The sequence below is a fragment of the Canis aureus genome, chromosome 24 (genome assembly GCF_053574225.1).
Source record: "Canis aureus isolate CA01 chromosome 24, VMU_Caureus_v.1.0, whole genome shotgun sequence".
Classification (NCBI taxonomy): domain Eukaryota; kingdom Metazoa; phylum Chordata; class Mammalia; order Carnivora; family Canidae; genus Canis; species Canis aureus.
Window position 1 is genome coordinate 14,436,767 of NC_135634.1, and position 26,222 is coordinate 14,462,988.

At 49.6% G+C, this 26,222-nt stretch overlaps 2 protein-coding genes across 14 annotated transcripts in view; one reads left to right on the forward strand and one right to left on the reverse strand.

Annotated features, from left to right (window-relative positions):
• The first annotated feature begins 1,958 nt into the window (after positions 1-1,958).
• Positions 1,959-8,034, forward strand: SHISA2 (shisa family member 2). Its single transcript, XM_077868348.1, has 2 exons — positions 1,959-2,322; positions 5,820-8,034. Exons 1-2 carry the CDS (start codon positions 1,989-1,991, stop codon positions 6,371-6,373), a joined length of 888 nt encoding a protein of 295 aa, XP_077724474.1. The 5' UTR covers positions 1,959-1,988; the 3' UTR covers positions 6,374-8,034.
• An 11,823-nt stretch (positions 8,035-19,857) lies between these two features.
• LOC144295815 (phospholipid-transporting ATPase IB) overlaps positions 19,858-26,222 on the reverse strand; it is a 570,630-nt gene continuing 564,265 nt past the window's right edge. For all 13 annotated transcript variants that reach the window (XM_077868357.1, XM_077868362.1, XM_077868360.1 and 10 more), the window contains one exon: positions 19,858-25,693. In XM_077868357.1, the coding sequence (XP_077724483.1) occupies positions 25,596-25,693 (98 nt within the window). In that variant the 3' untranslated portion in view covers positions 19,858-25,595. The remainder of the gene's footprint in view (positions 25,694-26,222) is intronic.

Here is a 26,222-nt window from a genome sequence, read left to right on the forward strand (position 1 = left end):
CCTCCCCCCCAACAATGAAATCAAGTGCAATCCTTGGAGAGAGGCTTAGTGAAAAGAATGAGGTATTCTCTGGGGGTGAGTAAGAGGGTAGGTTTTTTTCCTTTGGTTTGATTTTGCTGGGCCGAGGAGGAGAGCCAAGCACGGCTGCGTGGGTGCCTGGAGCCGGCCCGCACAGTGCCCAGGGGCTGTTTGCACAGCGGTGTCTCTAGCCGAACGCAAGCTGCCTTGGGACTTGGACGGGGCCTTCGTGGTCACCGCATCCCAGGCTCCGCTTTAAGGGCGAGGCCGACAGGGCGCGGTGCTTCCCTCCTGGTGGGGCTGGGCCGAAGTATCAGGTCCGCGGACTCTCCAGACCGTGTCGGAAGGGCCGCTCGTTCTTTAAAGAATAGTCGCCGCTGCGTTAATAGCATCAGCACCTGTTGGTTCAGCTCCCGCAAGGGAGAAGCTATTAATTCCTCCTTCATCACAGCCGCATCTCGGGCGGCGTGGACCCCGTTTTCCTCCTCGCTGCAGCTGTCTGCTCCCGTAAGGCACGCGTCGAACGGACGCGCCTCCCGGCCTCACCCCAGCAGTAAGCGGCCGCGGCCGAAGGAGGGAGGGGAGAATCCGACCAGACCCGCCAGGGGGGGCCACGTTGGCGGCGTTGACCCTGGAGGCCCCTCGTTGCCCTGGCGCAGGCCCGGGGCGCGCCCTGCACACCTCCCCGAGGGCGGCCTGGGGCGCGCCGAGCCCGCACGAGCCGCGGGAGGCGGCGGAGACGCTGGGCCTGAAACGGAAGCGATTCTAATCCTTCCTTTAGGGGAAGTTTTGAGGATCGGACCGAAAGCCGGGGCCCTTCCCCAGCCCGGTGCGGCCGGCGCCCCTGCCCCGGCGGCTCCTCCGCGCCCTCCCGCGGCCCCGCGGGCGTCGGAAGGCCCGGGGCTCGCGGCGTCTCGGCGCGGCCGGCGGCGGGGAGGGCGGCGGAGGACGGAGGGCGGCCCGCGCAGGCGCATGCGCAGCCCCCGCCGCCGGCCCCTCTTAAGAGCGCCGCGCAGCGCCCGGGCGAGCGCAGTGGGAGCTGGCGCGGAGCCGGGAGCCGGGAGCCGGGCGCCGGGGCTGTGCGGGTGGCCGCCGCGCTCCGCTTCCCGCTTCCCGCTTCCCCGCGGCCGCGAGGGCCGAGACCTCGTGGGAGGCTCCGGCCCGTGCGCCCCTCCCGAGGGAAGCGGCGGCCCGGGCGGGCGGGCCGGACGGAGGCTGCCGGGCTCCCACGGAGCGAGCTGCCGCCGGAGAGGCGGGGCCGGGGGCCGGGGGCCGGGGGCGAGCCGCCCGCCTGGACCCGCGCCCAGCAGCAGCCGCCCGGCCGGCTCCCGGGGCTGCGCCGAGGGCACTGGCCCGCCGCCCCGCGGACGCCCCGCGGACGGGAGCGCTGCCCCGGCGGCGCGGCCGGAGCCATGCGGACCGAGCTCGGGGCTGGGCGGGCTGAGCGCCGCCGGCCGCTGCACTTGCTGCCCGGAGCCCTGCGCGCGCTGCCCGCCTCCGCGGCCCCGTCTCGCCGCCCGAGGGGGGCGTAAAGCGGGGGAGGCGCTCCCGGACCCGACTCGACTCGGGCGCGGGACCCCGAGGCCTCCGCTCCGCGGCAGCGCCCCGGCTTCGGGTGGGCAGCGGGAGGGAGCGTCCCCTCGGGGATGCGCGGGGAGGCTCCGGCCGCGGGTGACGCCTCCCGGGGCTGCGGCACGGCCGCTCCGGGGCCGCTCTGACCGCGCGCCCCGACAGCCCCAGCAGCGCCCGCCGCCCGCCGCCCGCCCGCCCTCCAGGCAGCGCCCCCGGCCGAGGGAGGGATGGCTTAGGACTCGGGCGTCCTCCGCTCCGGACTCGGCGGCAGGGGCAGGGGCCGGGGCCGGGGCCGGGGCCGGGTCGGCGCCGCCGGGAGCCGGGTCGCGGGGACCGCGCCGCCGCGGAGCCCGCCGCGCGCCCCCTGGAGCCGCGCCGCCCGCGCCCGGGGTGGTGCCATGTGGGGCGGACGCGGCTCGCCGGCCGCCGCGCCCCGGGGCGCCGCCTCGCTGCTGCAGCTGCTGCTGGCCGCGCTGCTGGCGGCGGGGGCGCGGGCGAGCGGCGAGTACTGCCACGGCTGGCTGGACGCGCAGGGCGTCTGGCGCCTCGGCTTCCAGTGCCCCGAGCGCTTCGACGGCGGCGACGCCACCATCTGCTGCGGCAGCTGCGCGCTGCGCTACTGCTGCTCCAGCGCCGAGGCGCGCCTGGACCAGGGCGGCTGCGACAACGACCGGCAGCAGGGCGCGGGCGAGCCGGGCCGGGCGGACAAGGACGGCCCGGACGGCGCGGCAGGTAGGGCGCGCGGCGGGGAGCGCGGCGGGGGCGGCGGCGGGGGCGGCGGCGGGGGCACCCCTGCCCAGCTGTTAACCCGTGCTGAGCGGCGCACCGAGCCTCAGTTTCCCCATCTGTCACCCATAGACTGGCTGGGCTTGGACTTTGCGAAGAAAACTACGCACCCACGTAAGGCAGCGTGGAGGTGCAGACGGCCCCGCAGGCCTCCTGGCCGGGGACCTCGGTTTCCCCTGCCACCCCTCCTGCCTTCGTGGGTCTAACTCCTAGTAGGGGTGAGCGTCGTGGTGGTACCTGGGGAAATGGCGAGGGCGCCTCGTCCATGGCAGGCAGCTCCTCAGGACCTTCCCGTGGGATGCTGCGCTGTGCCAGACCCCGGGGCATTCCCATCCCCTGGAGCGCTTGGCTGCAGGGCCCCCGGCCTCTCTGGTTTCTGGGCAGTTCTCCTGACCGCTCAGACTTAGTAGGTGTGACATTAGAGCTATGCCCAAGCTTGCTCTTTGTGGTTTTAGTTGTTTTTTTTTTTTTTCTTTTTAAAATTCTTTATTTTTTCAAGTTGCCAAAGCCAGAGCTGGAAACCTAAACAAATCCACGAACGAATTTGATAGATTGCACTTCCTTCATTCTTCAGAAACCTCACAGACCGTGTCCCTCGAGGGTCTGCACTAGTGTGTGCTTGAGGACAGAAGGGAGGATTTAGCATCGGGCTAGAGGTAGAGGTCAAATGGCAGACGCGTCATGGACGGATGCCTCCTTCTGCAGCTGGTTATGCTAAGGAGAGGACTTAGTATCAGTGCGCTGAGCCAGGGTTTAAGCTGCCTGAGCTTTGGCACTGCGTGGCCCCGTGTTTACAGAACTGTCTCCTGGGCCTGGTAAGAGGCCACTCTCTTCAGTGCTGTTCCCTTTGCAGTCAGGCTTTTTATGAGCAAGTTACTCCTATTGTCCCCCGGCCTTGACTCTGAAGAGTACAGAACTGAGAGGAGTAATTCCAGAACAGGTGGCATCTTAAAGCTCGAGCTCGTTGTTGCAGGGTGTGTGGTGGTGGGATAGAACCTTGAGAAATGAGCCAAAGTCAGAACTGCTCCCTTGATGGATCTGCTAAGTTGGGCTCATCAGCAGTCTCTAAAAAGTTGGGGTTGACTTTGGACAAAGCAGGAGGCAGCTGACGTTTCATGAGGCACATTTCATGATGTGCGTGGGTGCGTGGGTGCCACTCTAGTTTTAAATCTTTTTCCTGAAAATTCTGTTATTCTCACTTCTCTCCTACAGTCCAGAAGGACAACATGCCTAATCAAGTGGTGCGGAGAGTTTATGGGGAGCACTGCATTCTTCACCTCTGTGCAGTTATTTACTTTCCTCGTTAAAAATCCTGGAAGGAGAAATAGTTCTTTCTGCTCCAAACTCATTCTGTGAACTTACGCTGCTTTCAGCTAGTTTCTGCTATGTTTGGAGCATTTTTTTTTTTTTTTTACTTTTATTTGTTTACATCCTAATAAGGTATTTGGAGAATGAAATATTTATCACCTGCGTCCCCTGCTCCAGTGTGTTACTGCTAGCCTGTTAGAACGGTACCATGGTCTGAACACCTGCTGTGCTGCGAGCTCTGGAGCAAGTGTTTCTCCCTGTTAAGGGGGGGGGGGGGCATTGTGTAAATGCAGTGTTTATTCCTCAGCAGTGAAGGTTTAGGAAATCGTCAAATGCCAGCCTTTGGTGAAATACCTTTGGTGAAATACCAAGCAGAGTTTTACTTCATGAGGCATTATTCTCCCAGGACTCCGTGTGGCCCTATGTTCTCAAAACCCCGCCGTCAGGAATATCAGAGTGCTGATAATTAGAAAGGCCACTGCTCTAGGACATGGTTCAAGGGTTCTTGATGAATTTGACCTCAGAGGTGCAGGAGAAATGGGCCTTTCCCCCAAGTGCTGGCTGTCCTGTACACTGCGCTGGCCCTGTGCTTTGCTGGGACTCGGGAGCCTGGTTCCTGTCCTTATGTATTTTCCGATCAAATAGTCAAGGCAGTGGGCGGGAGCACACCCCAAACACCGGCGCCTGGGTGGCTCATAGGGCTAAGCGTCTGCCTTCGGCTTGGGTCATGATCCCGGGGTCCTGGGATCAAGCCCCGCATCAGGCTCCCTGCTCAGCAAGGAGTCCGCTTCTCCCTCTGCCTCGTCCTTCTCCCTCAAATAAATAGAATCTTTTAAAAACCCTGATTCTTTGTAACATAGGGTGGAAGCCTGCAGCAGTGGCCCTGAGGCATTCTGCAGCCTCCTCTCTGCCCCCATCAGCCAGTGTGTCTGGCTTCTGGAAGCCCTAGAGTGCTAGCCCTATGGCTTCCAAAAGCATGTTTTAAGTAAAAGTGGAGCTACCAACTAAGGAAAGATGTTATTTTCATCTTTCACATTGTTTTTGCAGAATAAACCTCACTTGTTAAATATAATGCCTACTGCTCTATGGTCTGCACGCTTTCCCTGTGGCTCTTCACACACAACCCAATGCTGTTAAGTCCAGGTGTCACCAGTCCACCTCGGCCACCCTGGTCCCACCTGGGTGCCTTCTTGATCACTGGGGGCGGCCCTTCCTGGAACAAAGGTCTCATTGCTCCCAACATTTGTTATCCTTGGTCTATTGTTTCGTGCTGACCTGTAGCCTGGAATAACTTCCCTCTTGGGAATTCACTTCCCCTTTCCACCATGCAGCGTGTGTGGTAGGCCCAAGGACCAGTCCTCAGAGGCAAGTGAGTGTAGAGGGTGCTTTGTTTTTTTTGTTTTTTACCCTTTGACCTCTTGCCTTACATTACAGGTTTGGTCAAAATTTAGGTCATGGCTAGACCTAAATTTTTTATTTATTTATTTTTTAAAGATTTTATTTATTTGGGAGAGAGAAAACATGAGCAGGGGGAGTGGGAGAGGGAGAAGCAGGCTCCCTGCTGAACAGGGAGCCCAATGTGGGGCTCGATCCCAGGACCCCAGGATCATGACCTGAGCCGAAGGCAGACGCTTAACTGACTGAGCCACCCAGGTGCCCCTAAAAGAACAGCTCAAAAGTGCCAACAGAGGTTTGTAAAGAATGTAATTTTCTGGGGGGGAAAAAAAGACTCTTAAACAATGTAATTCATTTCTATGCAGGTCCTACAGCTATTTGTGAGGGCAGACTTAAGTTTGAGCAGTTTAGTTATTGTAGGAATCTTAGAAGTCTCAGGACATAAAATTCATATTTTTGCTAAATTGGACATCTGTCTCAGCCGTGTTGGGTGGGCCAGCCTAGCTGCAAATGTTAACCATTTTGCTCTGGGTGGTGCCGAGGGGGCCCTAGCACCTGCCCTGAGTGCCTGACAAAGGGACAAGGGCGTCCCATGGGCTGCTAAGAAGCACACAGACCGGCCCAGCTCTGGTCCTTCAGTGCCGGGTGTGGGTGTTGCTCATTTATGTATCTCTGCTGCCAAGCACCTATTTTTACTGCATTCTTAGAATAAATCATGATGATGTGTTTTTATCCTTTAGTCCCCATCTACGTGCCATTCCTCATTGTTGGGTCCGTCTTTGTCGCCTTCATCATCTTGGGGTCCCTGGTGGCCGCTTGTTGCTGCAGATGTCTCCGGCCTAAGCAGGAGCCCCAGCAGAGCCGCGCCCCCGGAGGGAACCGCCTGATGGAGACCATCCCCATGATCCCCAGTGCCAGCACTTCAAGGGGCTCGTCCTCCCGCCAGTCCAGCACAGCTGCCAGCTCCAGTTCTAGTGCCAACTCGGGGGCCAGGGCACCCCCAACAAGGTCACAGACCAACTGCTGCTTGCCCGAGGGGACCATGAACAACGTGTATGTCAACATGCCCACAAATTTCTCTGTGCTGAACTGTCAGCAGGCCACCCAGATTGTGCCCCATCAAGGGCAGTACCTACATCCCCCATATGTGGGGTACACGGTACAGCATGACTCGGTGCCTATGACTCCTGTGCCCCCTTTCCTGGACAGCCTGCAGACGGGCTACAGGCAGATCCAGGCGCCCTTCCCTCACACTAACAGCGAACAGAAGATGTACCCGGCTGTGACTGTGTAACCCGGGGCGCAACCAGGCTCCTAATGAGACAGGAGCATGGAGAAGCTATGCACTTGGACCAAAGGATCTAAGTGGAGGTCTGCCCATGTTGCTGGTGCGGACAGCCCCCTTCTCCTCGATGGCTTCGTTTGCCCCCAAGTGTATGAAACATTTCTTTCCAAGTTAGCCTTTCTGGATGTTTCCTCCCAGCGCATGATTGATTTCCAATGGAAAAAAGCATCATCTGGAGATGCCCATGTTGTTGCCAGTGGTTGTGTGACAGATGCTTGGGCCTTATATGCTCCTGAGGTCTGGCTGTCAGAAGAATTTTGTGATGGGATAGACTGAGGGTTCTCATTGTATCCTTATTATTGTCTCTTTTTGTTTTTTACTGTACAAGATCAGAATACTTGTTCCCTCCCTTTTACCTGGGTAAGATTTTTATAAGCATCCAAGTTTCAGGGGAAGATGTAAAGAACAAAACTATTATAAAGGGAAATCCAGTAGGAACTCCCTGAGATTAGTCCTCGATCTCAGTGTTTCACAGGCACATCTTCATTTCATTGTAAAAAGATATATATATTTTGTCTATTTTTGTGCTTTTGGGGGGGGGGTCTATTTTGTGCTTTTTTACCTTGTGTAGAGATCTTATTACAAAGTGATTTTCTACATTAAAAAGAGACTGAAAGAAATTGTATAGTTACTTAACTAAGGACATTTCAGAACTCTGGGATTATTTCAGTCTTGGAAGTAGCCAGTGGCGTAGTAATACAACCATTCATCTCACTCTTGATCATATCATCTAATTTTCTGGCATTAGAGTGACATCTGATAAGTAATTAGATGTTTTTTTTTTTTTTTTTTTTTTTTATTGAAATCCTAAACAGTCACCTGCTACTTCTCCAAGTTACTTTGAATTTTACCGTGTGGTATGGCTTGTCATTCATTCTATTTGGCTTCAGGATCCCCATGTCTGTATGGTACTGTGTGCAGGTAATTCCTGTTATAAATGAAGATCAGCATTTCTGCCTAGATCTGATAAAAAACATTCTCGTTTTCCTATAAAAATTCAAAGAAATGGTTTACAAAGATACTTCATATAGCTTCTCAGCCATAACCTGAGACTTGGGATGAAATTTAAACCACAAATAGAATTTACTTTGCAAATCATAAGGCTTTTTATAGTCTTATTATCAAAATGGCTTATTTTTCAGGCAGTGAGGACTGTTGAGTCAAGAGAACAGCTTTTCAAAGAGATACTGCCTTTCTTCCCTCTTGAGGTTAGTTTTTGTTTTCCTCTCTTAGTTCTCAACAAGCACTGTATTCATTACTAGTGTTCTGAATTATGAAATTTAAGTGAGTCTCTGTATTGTTTACTTGAAAGAAGTAAGTCTAAGTATGCGCAAGCAAATTTCCAACTGCTGGCAAAACCGAGATTTGCAATTAAACAAAAACGTTGTAAGGTATGGTCTTACACACATTTATATCTATCGTTTATTTATCTACCCGTCCATCCGTTCATTATCTACCCTATTCTCTCCTCTCTATCATCCCCCTCTCTCATGACTGAATGATGTAAAACCATTGTTGGCAAGTGGTATCAATGAAGATGCTCAAAATTTTTTAAGCAACAAAGGCAGGGGAAATCATTTTACTTACTAATAAATATTTTATGGTATTAATTCCAAGGGAGTTGGTTTTTTTTCATTTTTGTTTTACTTGGTAACTTTTCAGATGGTTTATTAAAACTAGTAATGTAATAAAATGGCTAAAGAATGATAAATATTGCTTTCTAGAACCAAGAGCCTACCTTTAAAAGTAATCAATATCAGCAAAATTTATATGTATATTCTAGTAGTATTATTTCACGTATTCCATGGGAAGTGTTGACAACACAAAAGATTCAGTCTTTTGGGATTACTGTAGTATGTGGCTAATGCATGTTCTAAACCTTGTCCTTGATGGAGGATTCTGGGTTATTAAAGTAAAATTCCTAGAAATGTGGAGACGAAAAGGATCTCAGGGATCACTCAGCCTAGAGATTGGCAAACTTTTTTTTTTTTTTTCTGGGCAGGAGCCAGAGAGTAAATATTTTAGGTTTTGCAGGCCAGATGGTCTCTACCAACTATTTGACTTTGCCATCGTCACACAAAAGCAGCCATGGGGATACATAAACATATGAGTATGGCCGTGTTCCAATTAACACCTTACTGATGGACACTGATGTTTGAATTCCATACAATTTTCAAATGTCACAAAATACTTGTTTTGTTTTTTCTCAACAATTTCAAAATGTAAAAACCATTCTAAACTCTCGGGCCATAAAAACTAGGCAGTGGACCAGATTTGGCCATTGGTCTTTGTTCATCAATTCGTAGTCTAGTCCACCCTTCGCTGACGCAGGAGTTGCTCTGTGACATCTTTGACAGGCCTTTCTTAACATAGAGGGACGGGGAGTGCTGGCTTCTCTGCGACTATTTCTTTCCTATGTGGTATTAAATATGCTGAAAGCAAAAGTGCATTTTAACGAGTTCTTCACCTAGTGAGTGAGGACAACCAGGTCTTTCCAAAAGTATAGATAACATCATTGGAAGAACCCTCAGGCCTTTTCAGTTTTGGTAAAAACACTCAAGAAGTTGAGCTTTCAAAGTAAAAGGTCAAACAGTTGGTTTAAGGATACCTTCCATCCTATCATGAAATCAGAATCTGTAAAGTATAGTTTGCACCCAGGAGAAGTATTTCAATGTCGGGGGCTGGGGGTGGGGGGAGGAGCAGTTACAAATAGAATAGTTTGTTACTGTACATTTCTTTCTTGGATCATGATGGTTCTGGGGATTTCTGTATTCCTCTGTGTGGGACAGAAAGACCCTCTGGTTGAAAGAAGAAATTAGCCAGCTCTTTCCATTTAAGGGCCTCGGGGAAGCTGCTTATCTCCTATCCTTCCTGCTGTGGCTGAAAAAGTTACAATTTAACAATAATATCAACATTCAAAGTGGCAAAAAGACCATTAAGACAAATGCACGTAGGTCTGGCGTGTTTACTCTGCAATACTCCTAGTTTCAGGCTAGAGTTCCACTTCTGATTATGTTCCTAGCTGCTTGGCTAATATTTCCCATATTAAATTTATCACGAGCTCATTTTTCTCAAGACTGCACAGTTTTATTTCATGAATTCTATGACTGATCTTTTCTCCTTGTTTTATACAAATTAGGGTTTAAGTTGCCTTCAGAAGTGCCTTCTGCCTGAAGAAACCGTGACAATCAGAACCCAGTTGGCGAGGAAAGTTAGGGCAGATGTCCGCAAATGGACTGGACACGGGAGAAAAGTTTCAGTGGTGCGAACCCCAGGGAAGGGTCTGGCCCCTGCCTGGTAACAGCACTCGCACGTACTCCCTGTCTGCGTCAGAGGCCCCGTTTCCTGCAAATTCACATTCTGTCTCTACCACACACACCCTCAGTGATTCAGTAAAAGCCATTTAAATGGAAGAGCAGCCTACTTGCCTTTGATTGCTTATGCTTTTTAAATGCTTGAATACGTTTGTTTCTGTTGAAGGGAATTCAGAACCCAGACTTCTCACTAATTTAGCCTGGGCTTCTTCCGTCAGAACTGGCGCAAATGTGTACTCTGTATTTTCCTACACTGTCCACTGCAGACCTCTGCTGGAGGTATGTGCTTGGCGAAGCTTGCTGGAATTTGGGGAGAAGGCTTATGACGTGCAGACAGAGAAAGTCCACTAACCCGCCTGTCATTAGGATGGACAAGGAGCAGCCCAGGAACTTGCCCGCCCTTCTGGACCTGCTGAGTGACTGCTAAGCCAAGAATTTATGAGCAGTAACAGCGAAGGGAACTTTCTAGGATTCTTAAAACCTGTGATCACTTCCCCATTCTGCTTATTTTCCTTGCCTCTGGAGCAGGAGACAAAGCGTCCGAGCAAGCTCTATGATCTTGAGTGGAGGAAGCTCAGGGAGGAGGTGGTGGCAGTGGCTTTCACAACCCAGGGAAGTGCGTGGGCTCCCCGGGGGGCCGGCAGTAGGTCTGGACCTGGCCACTGGGGAAGGTGCACCCTTTGTGTTCAACTTTGAGCCCCTTTCATTTTTAAAAGGAGCAGCCTAAATATTGCAAGGAGGAATAAATCATGCATACAAATGAGAACACCATTCCTCATCACTCAACGTTAATCCTCCTTTTCTTTTCCTTCTTAGATGCTAGAGCCTTGAGGACATTTCCACCCTGCTACCCCTCGCCCTTTCTCTCTGTTTTTTTAAGAGCCAGAGATCAGCTATTTTCATTCAGCCTATTCATTCCAAAATACTTATATAGAAAATTTCTTTTGCCTTCTGAAATGTTTTTCTTAATTGAAAGCATGAATGTTACTGGGCTTCAAGTGCCTTGGAGGGGTTGAGTCGGTGAGAGATGACAAAGAGTTAGAAATTATTAACTCTTTAACCAAAAATTAGAGATATGCTAGGTAAGCATTTTTTAGTGTGTGATTTGCATTTGCTTTTCTTTGCCCTCTGTTCTTCCGGATAGAATCCTTTATCGGTGAGAGATGGAAGAATTAAAAACCCTAGAGAAACAGTTACTCCTGTCCAAGAAGTTCAGTGTTTTTGATTGTTGACTATAACCCCACAGCACCATGACAGCATAACTCTGAGATAACGTTACAGTTTTACGCAGGGAGTTGGCAGTGAGGGTCACTGTGCTGTTCACAGTTTAAATCTTTAGCATGCCTTCAACATTTCTACACCAAATTGAAGGAACTAGACTCAAATCAAGAACAAGAAATTTAAAATTAATGCTTTAAAAAAAAGCTTTTAAATGAGGGATGATAAAAGGGGTAAAGTTTATGGTGGCAGCCTTAAGATTGATTTTAAACAGAAACCTTGCATCCCAGTTTCAACTATCTTGAAGTGTAGGTCTTTTCATTTAGAAAAATCATAGGTTACACAAGACATTATTTACTCAGACATAATAACTGCAGAAGACTGATTGCCATCTGCAACATGTATATAAAATTACCACATGTGTATACATATGTGTACAGAATGATCACAGGAAAATTTGAAACAGAAGTAACTTCTTCTATGAGGCTATCTCATTCAACTCTGGTCTCAATTCTTGACTGATTTTTTAAAACTGGAGGGGGTCTGCAGCGCTCATCTCTCCCTGTCTCAGCTGTAACTGGTTTTGTCGCACTTCCTCTGGAGATGAATGGACCCTAGTTAGAACCCATCTCCACCACCGGCCGTGTGCCTTCAACATAGGCTTTCCTGTCTCTGGAAAAGGGGATCTGCAACACCTACCTCCTCGGGTTGGTGTGGAGACAAAGGACATAGCGTAGCACGATGCTAGTGGCATCTGATAGGCTTTTATAATTTTTATAATACACATATAATTTCTTTTCAGATACTTTTAACCTGCTCAATACAAAGAAATACATAATTTATATTGACAAAATATGTCACAGATGAATAGATAGATCCTTAGAACTGCATTAAGAGGTTTTCCTTATTTTTCTTTCAATAACCAGTTTTACCTGCGTTAGTATTTCTAGCGTTGCCTAAGAGATTTGCACAGAAGTGGCTTCCTGTGACCCTCAAATCAATACCACTTTTTGTGATGCCCGAAATGGCCTTATTTCTCTGTGCTGTTCCTGTGTAAATTCACAGGATCTCTCTCCTCCCTGTACCTCCACTAGCTCTGGCTGTACCTATGGAACCTTTCTAGACTGCCAGTTGGCATCCCTCTGAACCAGCTGGGGCTCAGTCAGGAACATTCACTGCATCATTTTCTACACACAGTAAAGCACACAGTCTTCAGCGTACAGCTCAATAAACCATCATCAAGGTCAAGAGGCAGAAAGAATTCTGTTGACAGTTCGCTTCAAAGACAAGGGCTCTGCCGCAGTCTCTCACCATAGGTGAGCTTTGCCTGGTTTTGAACTTCATGCATATGGGATCACACAACACATACTTTTCCATGTCCAGCCTCTTTTGCTCTGTGTTGTGACTGACGTTGGAGGGAGCCGCAGTGCCTTTTCACTGCCGTGTAGTATTCTAGCATAAAAAATGCCATCGATATACTAAATTGTCCTCTCTACTGTTGATGGACATTTGGGTTACTCCCAGTTTTGGGCTGTTACAAACATTTTTAAACATGTGTTTTGGTGAACACAAGCACTCAGCTCTCTTGGGTGGAACTCCAGGAGAGGAACTGCTGTGTCGGGGTATATGAATGTTTGCCTTTAGTAGATGTGGCCATTGTCACACCAGTTATTTGCGACAGAGAATTTGTAAAAAGAGATGGTTAGACAGGTGTTAAGGAACTGAAACAGCAAAAGGGGAAACTGAGGCAATGCAGAGCTAGTGATGACTTGCAGTTACTACCTCTAGGGCCAAAGGAACAAAGGGAAGAAGTGAGGTGTGGGGCAGGCGGGGTCTTAGAATCCAGGTGCTTGAAGGAAAGGCCCTGTCATGCTGAGAGGGGGCACCTGCTGACTGGGACACCGCATGGTTGGCTCTGGGAATGCAAATTTTTTTCAAAGCTGGACACTGGTGCCAACTGCCGCCAAGGTGAAGGCTGTGTCTGTGGACCCGGATAGGTCAGGAGACAGGCAGGGCCTTGCCCTTGTGTTCCCTCAGTGTCTCACTCTCCCTCTAGTGCCCCCTGTTGGCAGAGCCTAGATGGCCAGCGGGGGCTCAGCTGCCCCACCGCAGTCCCACACAGTAGGGTGGGAAGGGTGGGGGTGGAAGTCAGTAACTGGAGTCCTTCTAGCTGACACTAGGCTTTGTGACCCGAATGGGTCTTAGGATTTTCCTCCTCTTTCTGATGTACATGTTGCAAATATATTAATCTACTTATGACAGCTGTGTATCAAGTCAGTGACTGGGAGAACTCAGTGTGTCTCATTTCAAGGCAAAAATAAAAACTCAATGTTCCATCAGAACTGGGTTTAATAGCATTCCTTGGGCAGCTGCACTGGTCGGGACTTTGCAGGCGTCTTTTTGAGGGCCCCGCTTGAGCATAGTCCTTTGTTTTATTTATAAAGCACGGACTTGGGAGGAGGTGGGAGTTGGATCCAAGTTCTTCTTCCATCCCTGAAGTGTGTGGCAAGCCAGGACGCCTCTTGGATCTTCAGTTGGTCAAAATGGGACTCAGCATCACGTCTGCTCAGGGGGCAGTTATGTGGGTTGACATAATATGGCAGTGCTGGCTACCTCAGTTTTCTCCATCGTGGTACTGGTTCTGTAGGCTGCCTTTCGGCAGCTCTGCTTTTATGTAAGTGGGGGTCTTTTGGCTGAATTTTAAACTATCTTTAAAACCTCACCTCGCCGTATTCTTTGTTGATCCTTTGTTGTTCTTCTGTCTTCATGTTATCCAGTAAACCTTAGAGATTGGGCTTTGGGAACTAAGGGAGGTAGAGACCGGGGAGGGCACAGTGCTGCTCTCTGCTCCTTTCACACACACTGGGTGTAATTCCCCAGTTCTCTACAGCACTTGTGTCACGCTGCTTGGTGCCACATTGAATTATGTAGGTGTCCCCTGAGATGGCGAGTTTCTCAAGGATGGAGACTAACACTTCAACTGTAAATGACGCCTCTGCACCCAGCACAATACCTGCGTCCAGTGCACATGTGGAGGTAGAGGTAGAAAATGTATTTGGACATAGAGATTTTAAGCATTTCAAAAGGAATTTATTGAGACATCCTTAGGCCAAGGCAATGCCATATTTATTGAAAAGTAGCATCCAATATAACTTGACATTATGGACTGGAACACAGATTTTTCTCTGCTCACAAAATTTTTCAAATAGCCATTCAGTTAACAATGCCTGAGACAGAAGAGAACTTTAGTCCTGTTTTAGATCCTTCTCGTGGCAACCTCTATAAGAATACTTGCTGCTCCCATCTAGATTTTTGTGACAGGTTGACTCCCAACATTTGGTCCAACAGAACTATGTGAGGATGGCAAAAGTTTGAAGTCACTACAGCCATCTTTTTTTTTTTTTTTTTTTAAAGATTTTATTTATTTATTCATGGGAGACACAGAGAGAGAGAGGGAGAGAGAGACAGAGATACAGGCAGAGGGAGAAGCAGGCTCCATGCAGGGAGCCCGATGTGGGACTTGATCCTGGAACCCCAGGATCAGACCCTGGGCTGAAGGCACCACTAAACCGCTGAGCCACCAGGGCTGCCCCACTACAGCCATCTTAAAACAATTTCTCCTGATAATAAATTGGAGGACTAAGAGTGATCTGTAGTGATGTATTAATCACTCTTACTAAGTTTTCATTTTCTTCTTTTTTTTTAATCAGTACAATTATTTCTGCATTCATTTTAAGAAATTTGTTTTCAAAGATTTTATTTATTTATTCATGAGAGACACAAAGAGAGAGGCAGAGACATGAACAGAGGGAGAAGCAGGCTCCTGTGAGGGGCCTTGTTGCAGGACTCGATCCTAGGACCCCAGGATCACGACCTGAGCCAAAAGCAGACACTCAACCACTGAGCCACCCAGATGCCCCAAGAAATTTTATATCTAATGAAAGGTGTTTTAGAACAGGACTCCTTTGTTGACTATCTAAGGATCAATATGCATTCAGGAATCCTTTACTGAGAAGTATGAGGAATTCATGTAGTTCAATGACTGCTGTTTTTCACAGTATAGTTATAAGAAAACACTGTGCTCAGCAAACAGTAGTCCAGCCCACATCCAGCCTATGATTAATAGAAAGTGAGTTAGAACTATGTGAGAACCTCATGGCTACAATTCACTTTGGAGCACTGCCCGTGTGGTGTTCAGTGCACCCAGTGGCCTGGATTTGCCGTAGAGTAGAATGCAGAATGAGGAGCCCCCTTGACATCATCCACAGGGCGTGTGCTTCCCGAAACACGTGCGCACCTCCCCACATGTTGCTGCAATCATTTCCAGGTTAGCAGCCCAGGCCCCTTAAGGAACCAAGAATAGGGCTCTTCCCAGACCCAATCTGCAGGCACCCTGATCACAGTCTTCCAGCCTCTAGATGGTGTTTGTTGCTTATTAGCCAAATAAAGGTTCGCTGTTTGTCAGCTACCCAGTCAACAGCATTTTTGCTCTAGCAGCCCAGCTAAGACGCCATCTGTCCTGCACAACATGGTATCGGCTTATATATTCTTTTGGGGGTTTTTTGTTTTTTTAAAGATTTTATTTATTTATTTATTAGTGACACAGAGAGAGGCAGAGACACAGGCAGAGGGAGAAGCAGGCTCCATGCAGGGCGCCCGATGCGGGACTCGATCCCGGGTCCCCAGGATCACGCCCTGGGCTGAAGGCGGCGCTAAACCGCTGAGCCACCCGGGCTGCCCTATACTTTTGTTTATTGTCTGCCTCTCCCTCTAGAATAGAAGCTGCGTGTGGCCAGGACTTTGGCTCAGCTCTACATCTCAACACATCTTCCATCTGTGTTGGAGGACAGCTTGTGTTCCAAAGGGCGGCGAGAAGGGGTGTCTGATACCCTCCCAGCCCGGGCCCTGGGGCGGGCAGAGTTCGAGCCCAGCGCAGGAGCGCACACGGGTGGCACCACCCATGCTCTCCCCCATCAGCATCTTACCGTGAAGGCCCCGGGTTCTCAAACTTCGTGCTGTCTGCTCAGTGGACTGACAGAGCCCTGCAACTTTCCCTTCAGCATATGGTGGCAGGGAGTGGCTTTTCTCTTGTCTCCTGACACAGGGACCGTGGTAAGCCTTTCCACCCTTTCCACGGCATTGTCCAACCTGCTTCGCAAAGTTCTCCAGAAGAAATTTTTTCTGTTGTGTTCTTGAACATTTGCGTCTGCTTCATTTTCTCCACAGAGCTGGTGTGTATGTGTGATTACACACACATGCCCCCACACACACACAGTTTCACGGGCCTCCTGCATGTGTGACTGAATCTCCCTCACGCACCAGGGTAGGTGCCTTGGGGGGCACCCTCAGCGCCCAGCCCCTCAGTGCCTGTCAGCAGGCCTGTCACCGCGCTGACAGGAAAGTGGGATCCCATTAAAACATTTGCCCAGGGGTGTCTGGGTGGCTCCGTGGCTGAGCATCTGCCTTCGGCCCAGGGTGTGATCCTGGGGTCCTGGGATCGAGTCCCGCATCGGGCTCCCTGCATGGAGCCTGCTTCTCCCTCTGCCTGTGTCTCTGCCTCTCTCTCTGTGCCTCTCATGAATAAATTTTTTAAAAACCCCACATATTCCCAGCTGAAGTATTCAAGAAATTTGCTCAGAGGTGGATTCTTTTATAGCCGAGGAAGGGTCTCCCCCAGCCCCACTCATCCCACCCCCATCTGACTTTAAACGTATCCGTGGAACGCATCCCAGGCCCTTTCCTGCAGCTGTCTTTGTAAGTAATTGCAGGCAGCTTCTCTTGACACGGGAAGGGGAAAAAGCGGCACGAACAGCTTTGTCGGTGGCTAAGGGCTGTTCTAGTTCGGCTCGCAGCAGCTACCACAGCCTCCATCCAAGGCCCTTTGGAAAGCGACAGCGACAACCATGGGTGCCCCTGAGCCACGGGCAAGGTGTGTTAGGTCAGCAGAGGAGCTTTAAATCAAATGAAACTTAATATAGGCACGGCTGCTATTTTGAAAGTCGGGAGAAAATCAGGAAATTTCTAGGCAATTAGAGTATTTCAAATCAAAACATGTTTTCTCCAAAGGAGAGGAAAGAGTACAGGTAGTATTCAACGTCAACAACTCTAACAGCAATTACACAGAAGCCCCTGAGACGGACCCTGCCAATTCTCGGCTCAGGCCAAGGCTGTGGCTCTGAGTCCCCACGCACCGTTCCTTAAACTTCCATCGCTCTGCAATCGAAAGCCAAGGACGAGTGCAGTTGCCAGAAGAGGCCAATAGTTGAAGGTGGAACTTTGGGGCCCCCCACCAAGAAACATAAGTCATTTTATTTATGCGTCTGGCCTGCTTCGGATAAATGAAAGCTTAATGTTTGTGAGCTGGACTATGCATGTCTGGTACTTTTAGCATTGGTGGGTGGAGGGATTTTATTTTGTCCTCTTTGGGGAAAAACATAAAGTCCCAGACTTCATCCATAGTTCCAGTTACAGCAGTGGCTGGTCTTTTCAACAATTGCTGGAAAGTTCCCTTGAAAGAGTCATACGTGGAACGGAACGTAGGCAGAAGATCAGAGGCTGAGGTGGGCGCCTGTCCTGTGCCCTGTGGCTTTGATAGACATTTTCAATCCCTCACATTCTATGTGTCTCTTACACAAACATGTGGAAAATAAATAGAATCTGAATGATTTTTCAAAGTAGCTGGAGTCTTTTTCACAGGGAAAGCTATTCTAAAGAGTATTGCTGTGGGCAGAAATGGAGGGTCTGACAAGTGTCTTCAGCTGCTAGCAGCCTCTCGAAGATGCAAGTTCATTCTGGTGAGCACAAGTGAGGGATGGCATTTCGAAAAAAAGCAGCGTAGCAGCAAAGGCAGATACTGTAGACATGACCGAGAAGTGGCAAAGGTTTGGAATATAACACTTTGCTATTGATTGTATCCAATCATTTTCAGTTTTGCACAATTTATGAAAAATAAGGCTGGGCCTGTGGAGAGCAGAACAAGGTCCTTCCCCGTTCTGCCCCAAGCTGCAGAGCTCTGCCTGGGGAGGGGCCCCGCCTCCCGTCCCTGCCCGTGCCCAGGATGTGGCCACCAAGGTCGTGACTGCCCTAGACCAGCCAAATTCAGCGATAATAAGACCGTCTGGGAGGAATGAGAGTCCGCTCTGGGAATCTGTAGTGGATCTGAAGTGGGCTGTTAAGAGGTTTGGGGGTTGCAGGCTCAGCCCGTGCAGGGAACCATCTCTCACAGGCTTTCATTCTTTTTTTTTTTTTTTTTTTTTTTTAATTTTTATTTATTTATGATAGTCACAGAGAGAGAGAGAGAGAGGCAGAGACACAGGCAGAGGGAGAAGCAGGCTCCATGCACCGGGAGCCTGATGTGGGATTCGATCCCGGGTCTCCAGGATCGCGCCCTGGGCCAAAGGCAGGCGCCAAACCGCTGCGCCACCCAGGGATCCACAGGCTTTCATTCTTTACTGTCCTTCACCCCTAGACTCTGACCTCACTGCAGTGGCTGAAGTGTAGAACTGCCCACACAAAGCCAGGCAAGCAGGTGATACGCCGAGCCAGCCCGAGGTGGACTGCAGGGCGGAAGGCCCCTGCATCCTCACTTCCCAGGCCAACGTCTGGGCCCCCAGATCCCCCTTTACCCAAGGTTCAGTGTGGCCTCAGCCATGTGATTTGTGTATCCCAGGGAACTTCAAGGCAGTGGATGATTTTCTAAATGTGGCTCAGGGTGTCTACAGGGAATAGGCAGGTGTCTCCTTACTCTTTATTTTTAAAGATTTTATTATGTGTGAGAGAGAGAAGGGAGTGCATGAGCAGAGGGGAGGGGCAGAGGTTGAGGGAGAAGCAGACTCCCCACTGAGCTGGAGCCTGATGCAGGACTGGATCCCAGGACCCTGAGATCATGACCTGAGCTGAAGGCACATGCTTAACTGACTGAGCCACCCAGGTGCCCCTCCTTGCTCTCTATAAAATAATGTAAGGGAGAACTTCTTTCCTTCTATCCTCTTGGGTTCTGTGATAGCCTAAGAATTTAACTGACACAAGACAGACTAGCAGGAGAAAAGCATACAAGTACATTTTTACATGTACATGGGAATCTTCAGCAGGAAGATGAAGACCCCAAGAAGCCATTAGGTCCAGAAGCTTACACACAGTTTTACACAAAGATAAGCTGGGGATGGGACCTGACAGAGGGGCTTGGGCTGGGGCAGTAAACCGTAGGACAGTCCTTGGGAGAGATCCGGGGTAATTTAATGGAAGGTCGGGTTATCTTAGTAGGTTTGTTCGTACAGATCCATTCCAGCGTGGATGCCCCAGTCTTCAGTGATAAGAATGTTCTTCTCTTCCCCGTGCAGGGAGGGTACCTTTCTCGGTGGCAGTGCTGGGACCTGCATTATGTAGAAGGGGGAGGTGAGAGAGCTCTCTCCCTGCATCTGCTGCTCCTCATTGGCCTCCAGTTCAAAAGAATCAGTATGTCAGAGTGGCACCGTTGGGGGGGCGTGTTCTGTGCCCCTTCAGTGACGGTCTTGTAATTTCATGCTTGACGATAGAATTTGAACTTTTCACATCTGCGTCTGCAGGGAAGCTGAGATAAACCAAGGGGAGGCCACTCATCAGTGGGAGAAGCCCTTCTCCGTACAGTTCTTTCCATCGTGTGATGAATCCAATTCAGTGTGGCCTCTCGGACTCTGCTCTCATAAAGGGGACCGGGGCTTGCACAGCTCATGTTAATCTACAATTCAGATTCTCCTGCGCTCCTGCCATTGAACTGCGTTTCCTGGGCCATCAGCTTTGGGGCAGAGCGTATACATGGCCTGTACCTGCTGACAAAACCTCTGTGTTATTGTCCCGAGTCCCAATGGCAGTGACGGCTTATTAGTGCAAGACAAAACTCCAAAATAAATCACGGTCCAATCATTTACTTTAACAAAAGATTTATTTGAAACAGATTTGTGCAGACATATACCAGTCAACAGGATTGATCAAAGCCACAAATCACTACGTTTTTCCAAAACCTCTAAAAATACAAGTAAATGCCCTTCATTTGTATTCACTCCAGGAGGGAACCCAGCTCCGCTATAATGTGCTGCTGTAATTTAACAACCAGAGGACATTAATAGGACGTGAAAATGGTAACACTTCGAGAGAGAGGGAACAAAAAACCCCACACTCCATAGACGCGCTCACTACTCTGCTGGGAGCCAATTAAACGTGCCCCCACAGCCCCGCTTCCCTCTGCATAACCAGATTAAAACCTCCCTGTCGCAAACAATATTTAAGCAATCTGAGCACAGATGCGACAGCAGACAGGAGGGCACATGGCTTTGCTTGCATGGGAAAGACACCACAAAGATGCTGCATTCAAACAGCAATTCGGTGACCTGCAGGAAGGATGAGGCACCCGGCTGCAGACCTGGGCTGCAGACCTGGCTGCTCCTGGCAGAGCCCTGTGCGCCCCACCCCTGCAGCTGGCCGGGCTGCAGCTGGTAGCGGGGCCCTTCAGAGGGAGGCTCCTGGGAAGCAGCAGGCACACTTCCGAACTCAGCAGTCACTGGCAACGCGGGAGAAGGACAGCGGAGGAATGCACGTGTCAGCACACACACTGATTTCATTAATGAAAAACCCGAAAAGCATCTATTTGTGCAGGGATCTTGTGGGAAGCAGAGAAACCCTATGACAGGGCAGATTTTCTTTTTTCCACGTTTTAATTGGTGTTTACTGATCCACCCGCAGGTGCATGGCTGTCCTTAGGGATGACTGGGTCCAGTGCCATTGGAAGTGAGTTCACAGCCTCATCTCCAGGCTGTCCCCCTCCTTCTGGCCCCTTCTCTGCCATACGGAAGAGCTTGCCTACAAAAGGCTCTTGATAAGCCCTCTCGACCCCTTGGGTTCCTGGGCAGGGTTATTTGGATAGCGCTATTACCTCAACTTTCTTCTTCCTATTTCTGTCATAAATCAAAGCCACCTGACACTTTGTTCCTGACTTTTAAAAGGAACAGGTCTCCTTTCTTTCTTTAGCCAGGTCAGAAGAAATGCCGATGGGCTAATCTTGTGAGCATGTTTTTCTTGGTCTGGAGCCTGAGAGAAAGAGCAGAGTGGTTGTCTCTAAGGCAACTAGGGCAAGAGATTGTCATTGAAAACGAGCCAGCCCGGGTGTAAAAGAATCACTCTTTTGTCTCCCCTCAGTCAGGGGAGCAGAGGTGTTTGTCAGAGTTAACAGCTCTGGATTATGCTTGGGGTGGGGTAACAGGGTGAGCTCGCCCTTCTTTTCTGCCCCCTTTTGTTTCACAGCTTCTCAACCCTGTGTTGGCTCCATATAGCCTTTTCTTCCCGTTGAAGACGGCATGCCGGTTTGCCACACTCAGACCCAACAAGCTAAGAGAGAGCTTTCAACAGACTGCTAGTGGAGGCTTGGCAGTCAATGCAGCTCTTGTAATGTCAAAGGAAATGTGTACTGTGGGACAATGTGGGATGCCGAGAAAAAAATAAACAGAGTATGACACATTAAGGTAGAGTATTTCATGTCTATTCCTTTTGGGGATACTTATTAATATCTTCTGGGGACCTCAAACTCTCACCTCTACAACCCACTAGAAACCCTTGTCACCATCCTCGTTGCCTCTGAGGATGGGAAAGTGGCCAGGATGAGGCTAAATAATCTCCCCCAAGGCTATACTGAGACCAGCAACTGTCTTGGGCCAATGGAGAACCAGCAACAAAGCCAAGTGATGTATATGCTTTCCCTTTGAGGAGGGAGCGCTTTCTTTCACTATCCATCCCCATCACTACTAAATTTGCTAATACAAGATTTGGTATGGAGAAAGCATTCCACGAATGTGATAGGGGATGCCATCCTTTACCTTGACCTGATAAACTCCTTTGTTTGCCAGGTTATTATTTCAGGCTCTACTTAACCACAGTTTCCCCGTTCCCATTTTTTATGGACCCCAGGAGATGAAGTCTACATTTCAAATGCTGAGGCTGAATCACTCCTTGAATTACCTTGGGACAATGACTCTTGGTAGTAAGCCAAACGCCAGCTGGAATGTGTGCACTTCCTTCACATGTTCAAGACGAAAGACTACCTTGCCCTCTGGCAGAGTTTTGCAAACATCCTATTCAACTTATGGTCTAAAACATAAACCTCTAGAAACGGAAACAGGATAGAAAATTCTCTTTAAAAAATGAGATAAAGGGTCATTGTTATAACAAATGGAGATTACAGACTCTAGCTTTCTTTTAAAAATTCAATTGTTAAGCCTATAATATATATGTCTATATGCATTTTCAGACATTAGTTACTCATACTCACTTTTTTTTTTTTTTTTGCATTTCACTGCTTCTTGACAAGTTATCACTGATTTTCACTGCCAGCTCCCTACAGCAAGACCTGCAGCCTTGTCAAGGAAAAGAAAACGTCAACAGAGTTCCCAGCCATGCTCTGCCAAAACTCAGGTTCATATTTTAGGATATTACTCCACGAATATTAAAGCAACAGCATCTCCCTTCTCCAAAGAACGGGTTTTGTATGCTCTACCGATCCCCTCCCTAGATGATCACACGTGTGCTGGGAGATGGGTGAACATAACACTGGTCAAGAAGTCCTGAACATTCTGCAGAGACAAAAGGTGGACACATCAGCCACACCCCCAAATTATGATCACGCCCATTCTGGTTAGCAATGAAGTGCTAATCTGGGCAACCAGGCAGAAATGGTTGGTCCATTCTGTTTCCCTACCCTGCCTTTTTAACATGCACTTTTCACGGCCATCCTTGCTGGGGTGCCAGGACGTAGGGGAACTCAGAGAGAAGTGCATGCGATGGCTGCTCTCTTCCTTCTGCAGACTCAGCCAGAACGGAGCACACATTCAAGAATCGGCAATCTGTGTATGACACCAGGCCGAGGCTGGGCCTCTGTGGATCCTGCTGCTTTAGCCCAATCCAGAGGCCGGCTCTAGAGTGCTGACCAAGTATGACCTGCCAGCCTGCATGTCACTTACCATGTGGCAGAGTGACAAGTCCCATGTGGCGTTTCCACTGAACTGACAGCTAGAGTACGCAACTTACTCCAGTCCACCCTGCTCCCTGGGGAGGGGCTTATGTGACACTCTGACCTCAATTTGAAGACAGGACAAATGACACAGCCCCCGAGTTGGCCACAGCTAACTGTCATACATCGCACAGATTGACAGCTGCTCCTCCTTGAAGCCCAATTTAGTCATTTACCAGATAGCTTAATCATATACGAGAATTAATAGAAAGGTATCCCATCTAATGCTTCCTTCTGTGTACATATTTCAGTATTGCAAACACTGTTTAGTCTGGTTCTCAAAAGAATTGGAATATAGACTCCAGTCTCAGAAAATGTGACTGCATTTAACATAAAAAACACATTTAACATAAAAAAAAACAAAATAAAAAACAAAAAGCCCAAAACAAAACATATACATGCTGTAATCTGAAAATCTAAATCAGAAGGTTTTAAATTTAAGAAAGAGCTAAGTGTCAGACAAAGAATGAGTTTTAGTTCCCCTTTCCAGAAGGCTTAGTTCCAAATGAAAAGTTCCAAATGAAACCATTTAGTCGGGATGCCTACCACACAGTTGATTCAAATTTTTGTTTCTCCTCTGTATTTAGGACATCATCTCTCTGGGTGTCCAATAAAGACCTAAACCTCTGTGTATTGTAATTCCAGGCACATTTTTTTTAGGGGAGGGGGTTGTAATTCCTGCATGACAGTCTCAGGGATTCATTTTGTTGAGTGCTCTAGTATTTAAAAATGGCTTACCACCTCGGGCAGGAAGGAATGGCAATTTTCTAAGCCTCACCTGTTCAATTCATTGTTCTGCTTCCCCGTAAGCCCTCCCTGGATCGTGGTCACTTTATAAGTAAAGGATTAGTTTTCTCAGTCAATGCAAATCATACTTTAAGTTATTACAATGCCAAATAAGATGTGGATGCTCCAAAAAATGAAGGATGAGGAAGCAAAGTGCACTATTGTTTTATTTCCCAATTTAGCACAGCCATCCCCAGAAGAACTGTGCCATTTTAAGTAGTAACAGCTGCCCAGAAGTATTTATGTTAAGCCATCCAAAAATCTGGTTTGGCAACCAAAGCGGAGAGGAGAGAATGTGCCTCCAGGCTGGCCATTTATTAAGGGCTCCAGGTGCTCACATTCATGCCTGAGGGCACACAAGTTCTATCCAAATTTAGAAGGTGGGACTCCACAGTTTGGAAAGTCAGTGACGCAGCACTTCTCCTCCTGTCTTAGACTCGGGACACTTTATTTGCAGAGGTACTCGTATCTACCACTGACGATAAGGAAGGACACCTCATCCATATAGAAACGTTTGGAATTCTTTCCAATTAAAACTGCATGTCAATGTCTTGCCTAGCCTCCTGCACGTATGATCACAACTGCCTGGGCTTCATTTCCGTTTCTACCGAGGAGATGTGGCTAAGGCGTCCTCTGTGTCCTCCTCCCGCGGTCTCCGTGTTCCTTGCCTCTTGCCTTCCCCTTTGATGGTCATCTTCCTCCACCAGCCTCAAGGGCCCCTACTCTCCCTCCGGGTTCACTCCTCCTCCTCTCTGACTATAGAGTCACAGAGGGACAGACGTGTCCCTTCGCTGGGGAGACACACTAAACTAATTCACTGGTTTCCCCACAGTGAAGATCCAAAATGGGCTCTGAATTCCCAAGAAAACAAGTGTGGTCTGACTTAAGCGATGCCCAAGGTCCAGTGGTCTGGAGGTCGGGAAATGCGAACTGAGGGCCTGATCAGAGCAGGAGTGCACTGCCCTGCAGGCTTCCCTGTCCTCGGGAAGAGGCAGGTAAACACTTGAGTCTAGGCGGGATAGCTATGCTTCTTCTCTTTAGTTATTGGAGGGGAAAGGGCGGTGGCAGAAGCGATTGCTCGCATCCACATGTGAATCTGTGCTAGGACAAGACGTGGAGCACATCTGGGCAGGTTGCCCACCGGCTGCCATGCACGGAGCACAGCGTCCGCCACGCGCAAGGTCTGCGATGAGGGCAGCCCGGACAGCCCCGGAGGCACCTGCGCGCTGGGGATGGGGCCACGGGGTTCAAATAAGCGCTCTCACCCCGATGACAGACAGGGCTGGGATTTCACCGCAATCAAGAGATTTATGCCAACTTCAGACAAACAAAACAGGAATCAAAGTGAGACATCAAGCTGCCTGCCGTGAGGTCCATGTGCTGCCTGGCGGACTCCATCGGCGAGTCAGCGGCACAGGAAGCGAGCGCCCCTGCTCCGAGTCCGCAAGGCGGGTTTCTCACGCAACATAAAACTCTTACCTTTCTCCCAGACCAACTAGTACTGATGTTAAATATTGGTGAAACGTAACGCTTTTAATTTCACACCTCACAGAGCAGAGCTGAATGCTTCATAATAACATACACAGCAGTTAGGCCAAGCACTGCCGACGAACTGGAAGGGGTCGGGATGGCTTCCCCTGCGGAATCTACTCCAGGTTCGCGAGGGAAGGGGCATCTAACAAACCGGTTGGCTAAGGCCACAGAAATGTGTTTCGTGGTGTTTTGGCTGCTGACACCAGTCTCTTCCGACAGAGATGTGTTAACACTGGGTGCAACAAACTGCATCTCTTTCCTGGGACCCATCAGGACAATTCATGTCTCATTTCTTCCTCAATTTCTTTTTGGTGGTGTCATAAGCACGGACTATCTCTTCCTGAGTAACGGCTCCATGCTCCTCTTGAGAGAAGGCATACCCATCTGCAAGAGGAGCACACACAGGGCTTGGTTAAGAGGACCATCGAGGAGCACGCTGCACTTAGAAAAAACATTTTTGTGGGAGACAGGCAGCTGACCTTTGCCGTGCGCTGGGCTCACCAGCCTCGGGGAGGTGGGGACCGAGACAGACAGACCTGTGGCTCAGAAGGGAAACATGGGCAGAGTGTGGGGTCGGGCAGGACAAGGCCTGACCAGACAGGGCCTGACTGATTCTGGCTGCTGATGCCCGCCCGATGCTGGGGTGGGAGGGATTCAGGGGGCAGCCTCCCTGCAGCTGAGCTCAGCCCGGGAAGCATAAACAGTGGGTCACTGGTCTGTGTCTGCACTTTCCCAGCACCAATCAAGAGGAGAGGCGACTTGCTCTGCTGCAGAAGTGTCCCAAGCTGCCTGAAGCTACAGGCTGGCTGGGTAATTTATGAAGCCGTAAACATGCCAGGGGACACACACACAACACTAGTGGTGAAAACTGGCAATGTGCACGTGATGCTTGGAGCATTCCTGCTTTTAAGCT

What these genes read in the sequence shown, in the direction of transcription:
- SHISA2 (XM_077868348.1), top strand. Translation starts at nt 1,989, where the DNA reads ATGTGGGGCGGACGCGGCTCGCCGGCCGCCGCGCCCCGGGGCGCCGCC. An exon ending in CGGCCCGGACGGCGCGGCAG is followed by an intron (nt 2,323 to 5,819) that starts GTAGGGCGCGCG and finishes TTTATCCTTTAG; the next exon opens with TCCCCATCTACGTGCCATTC.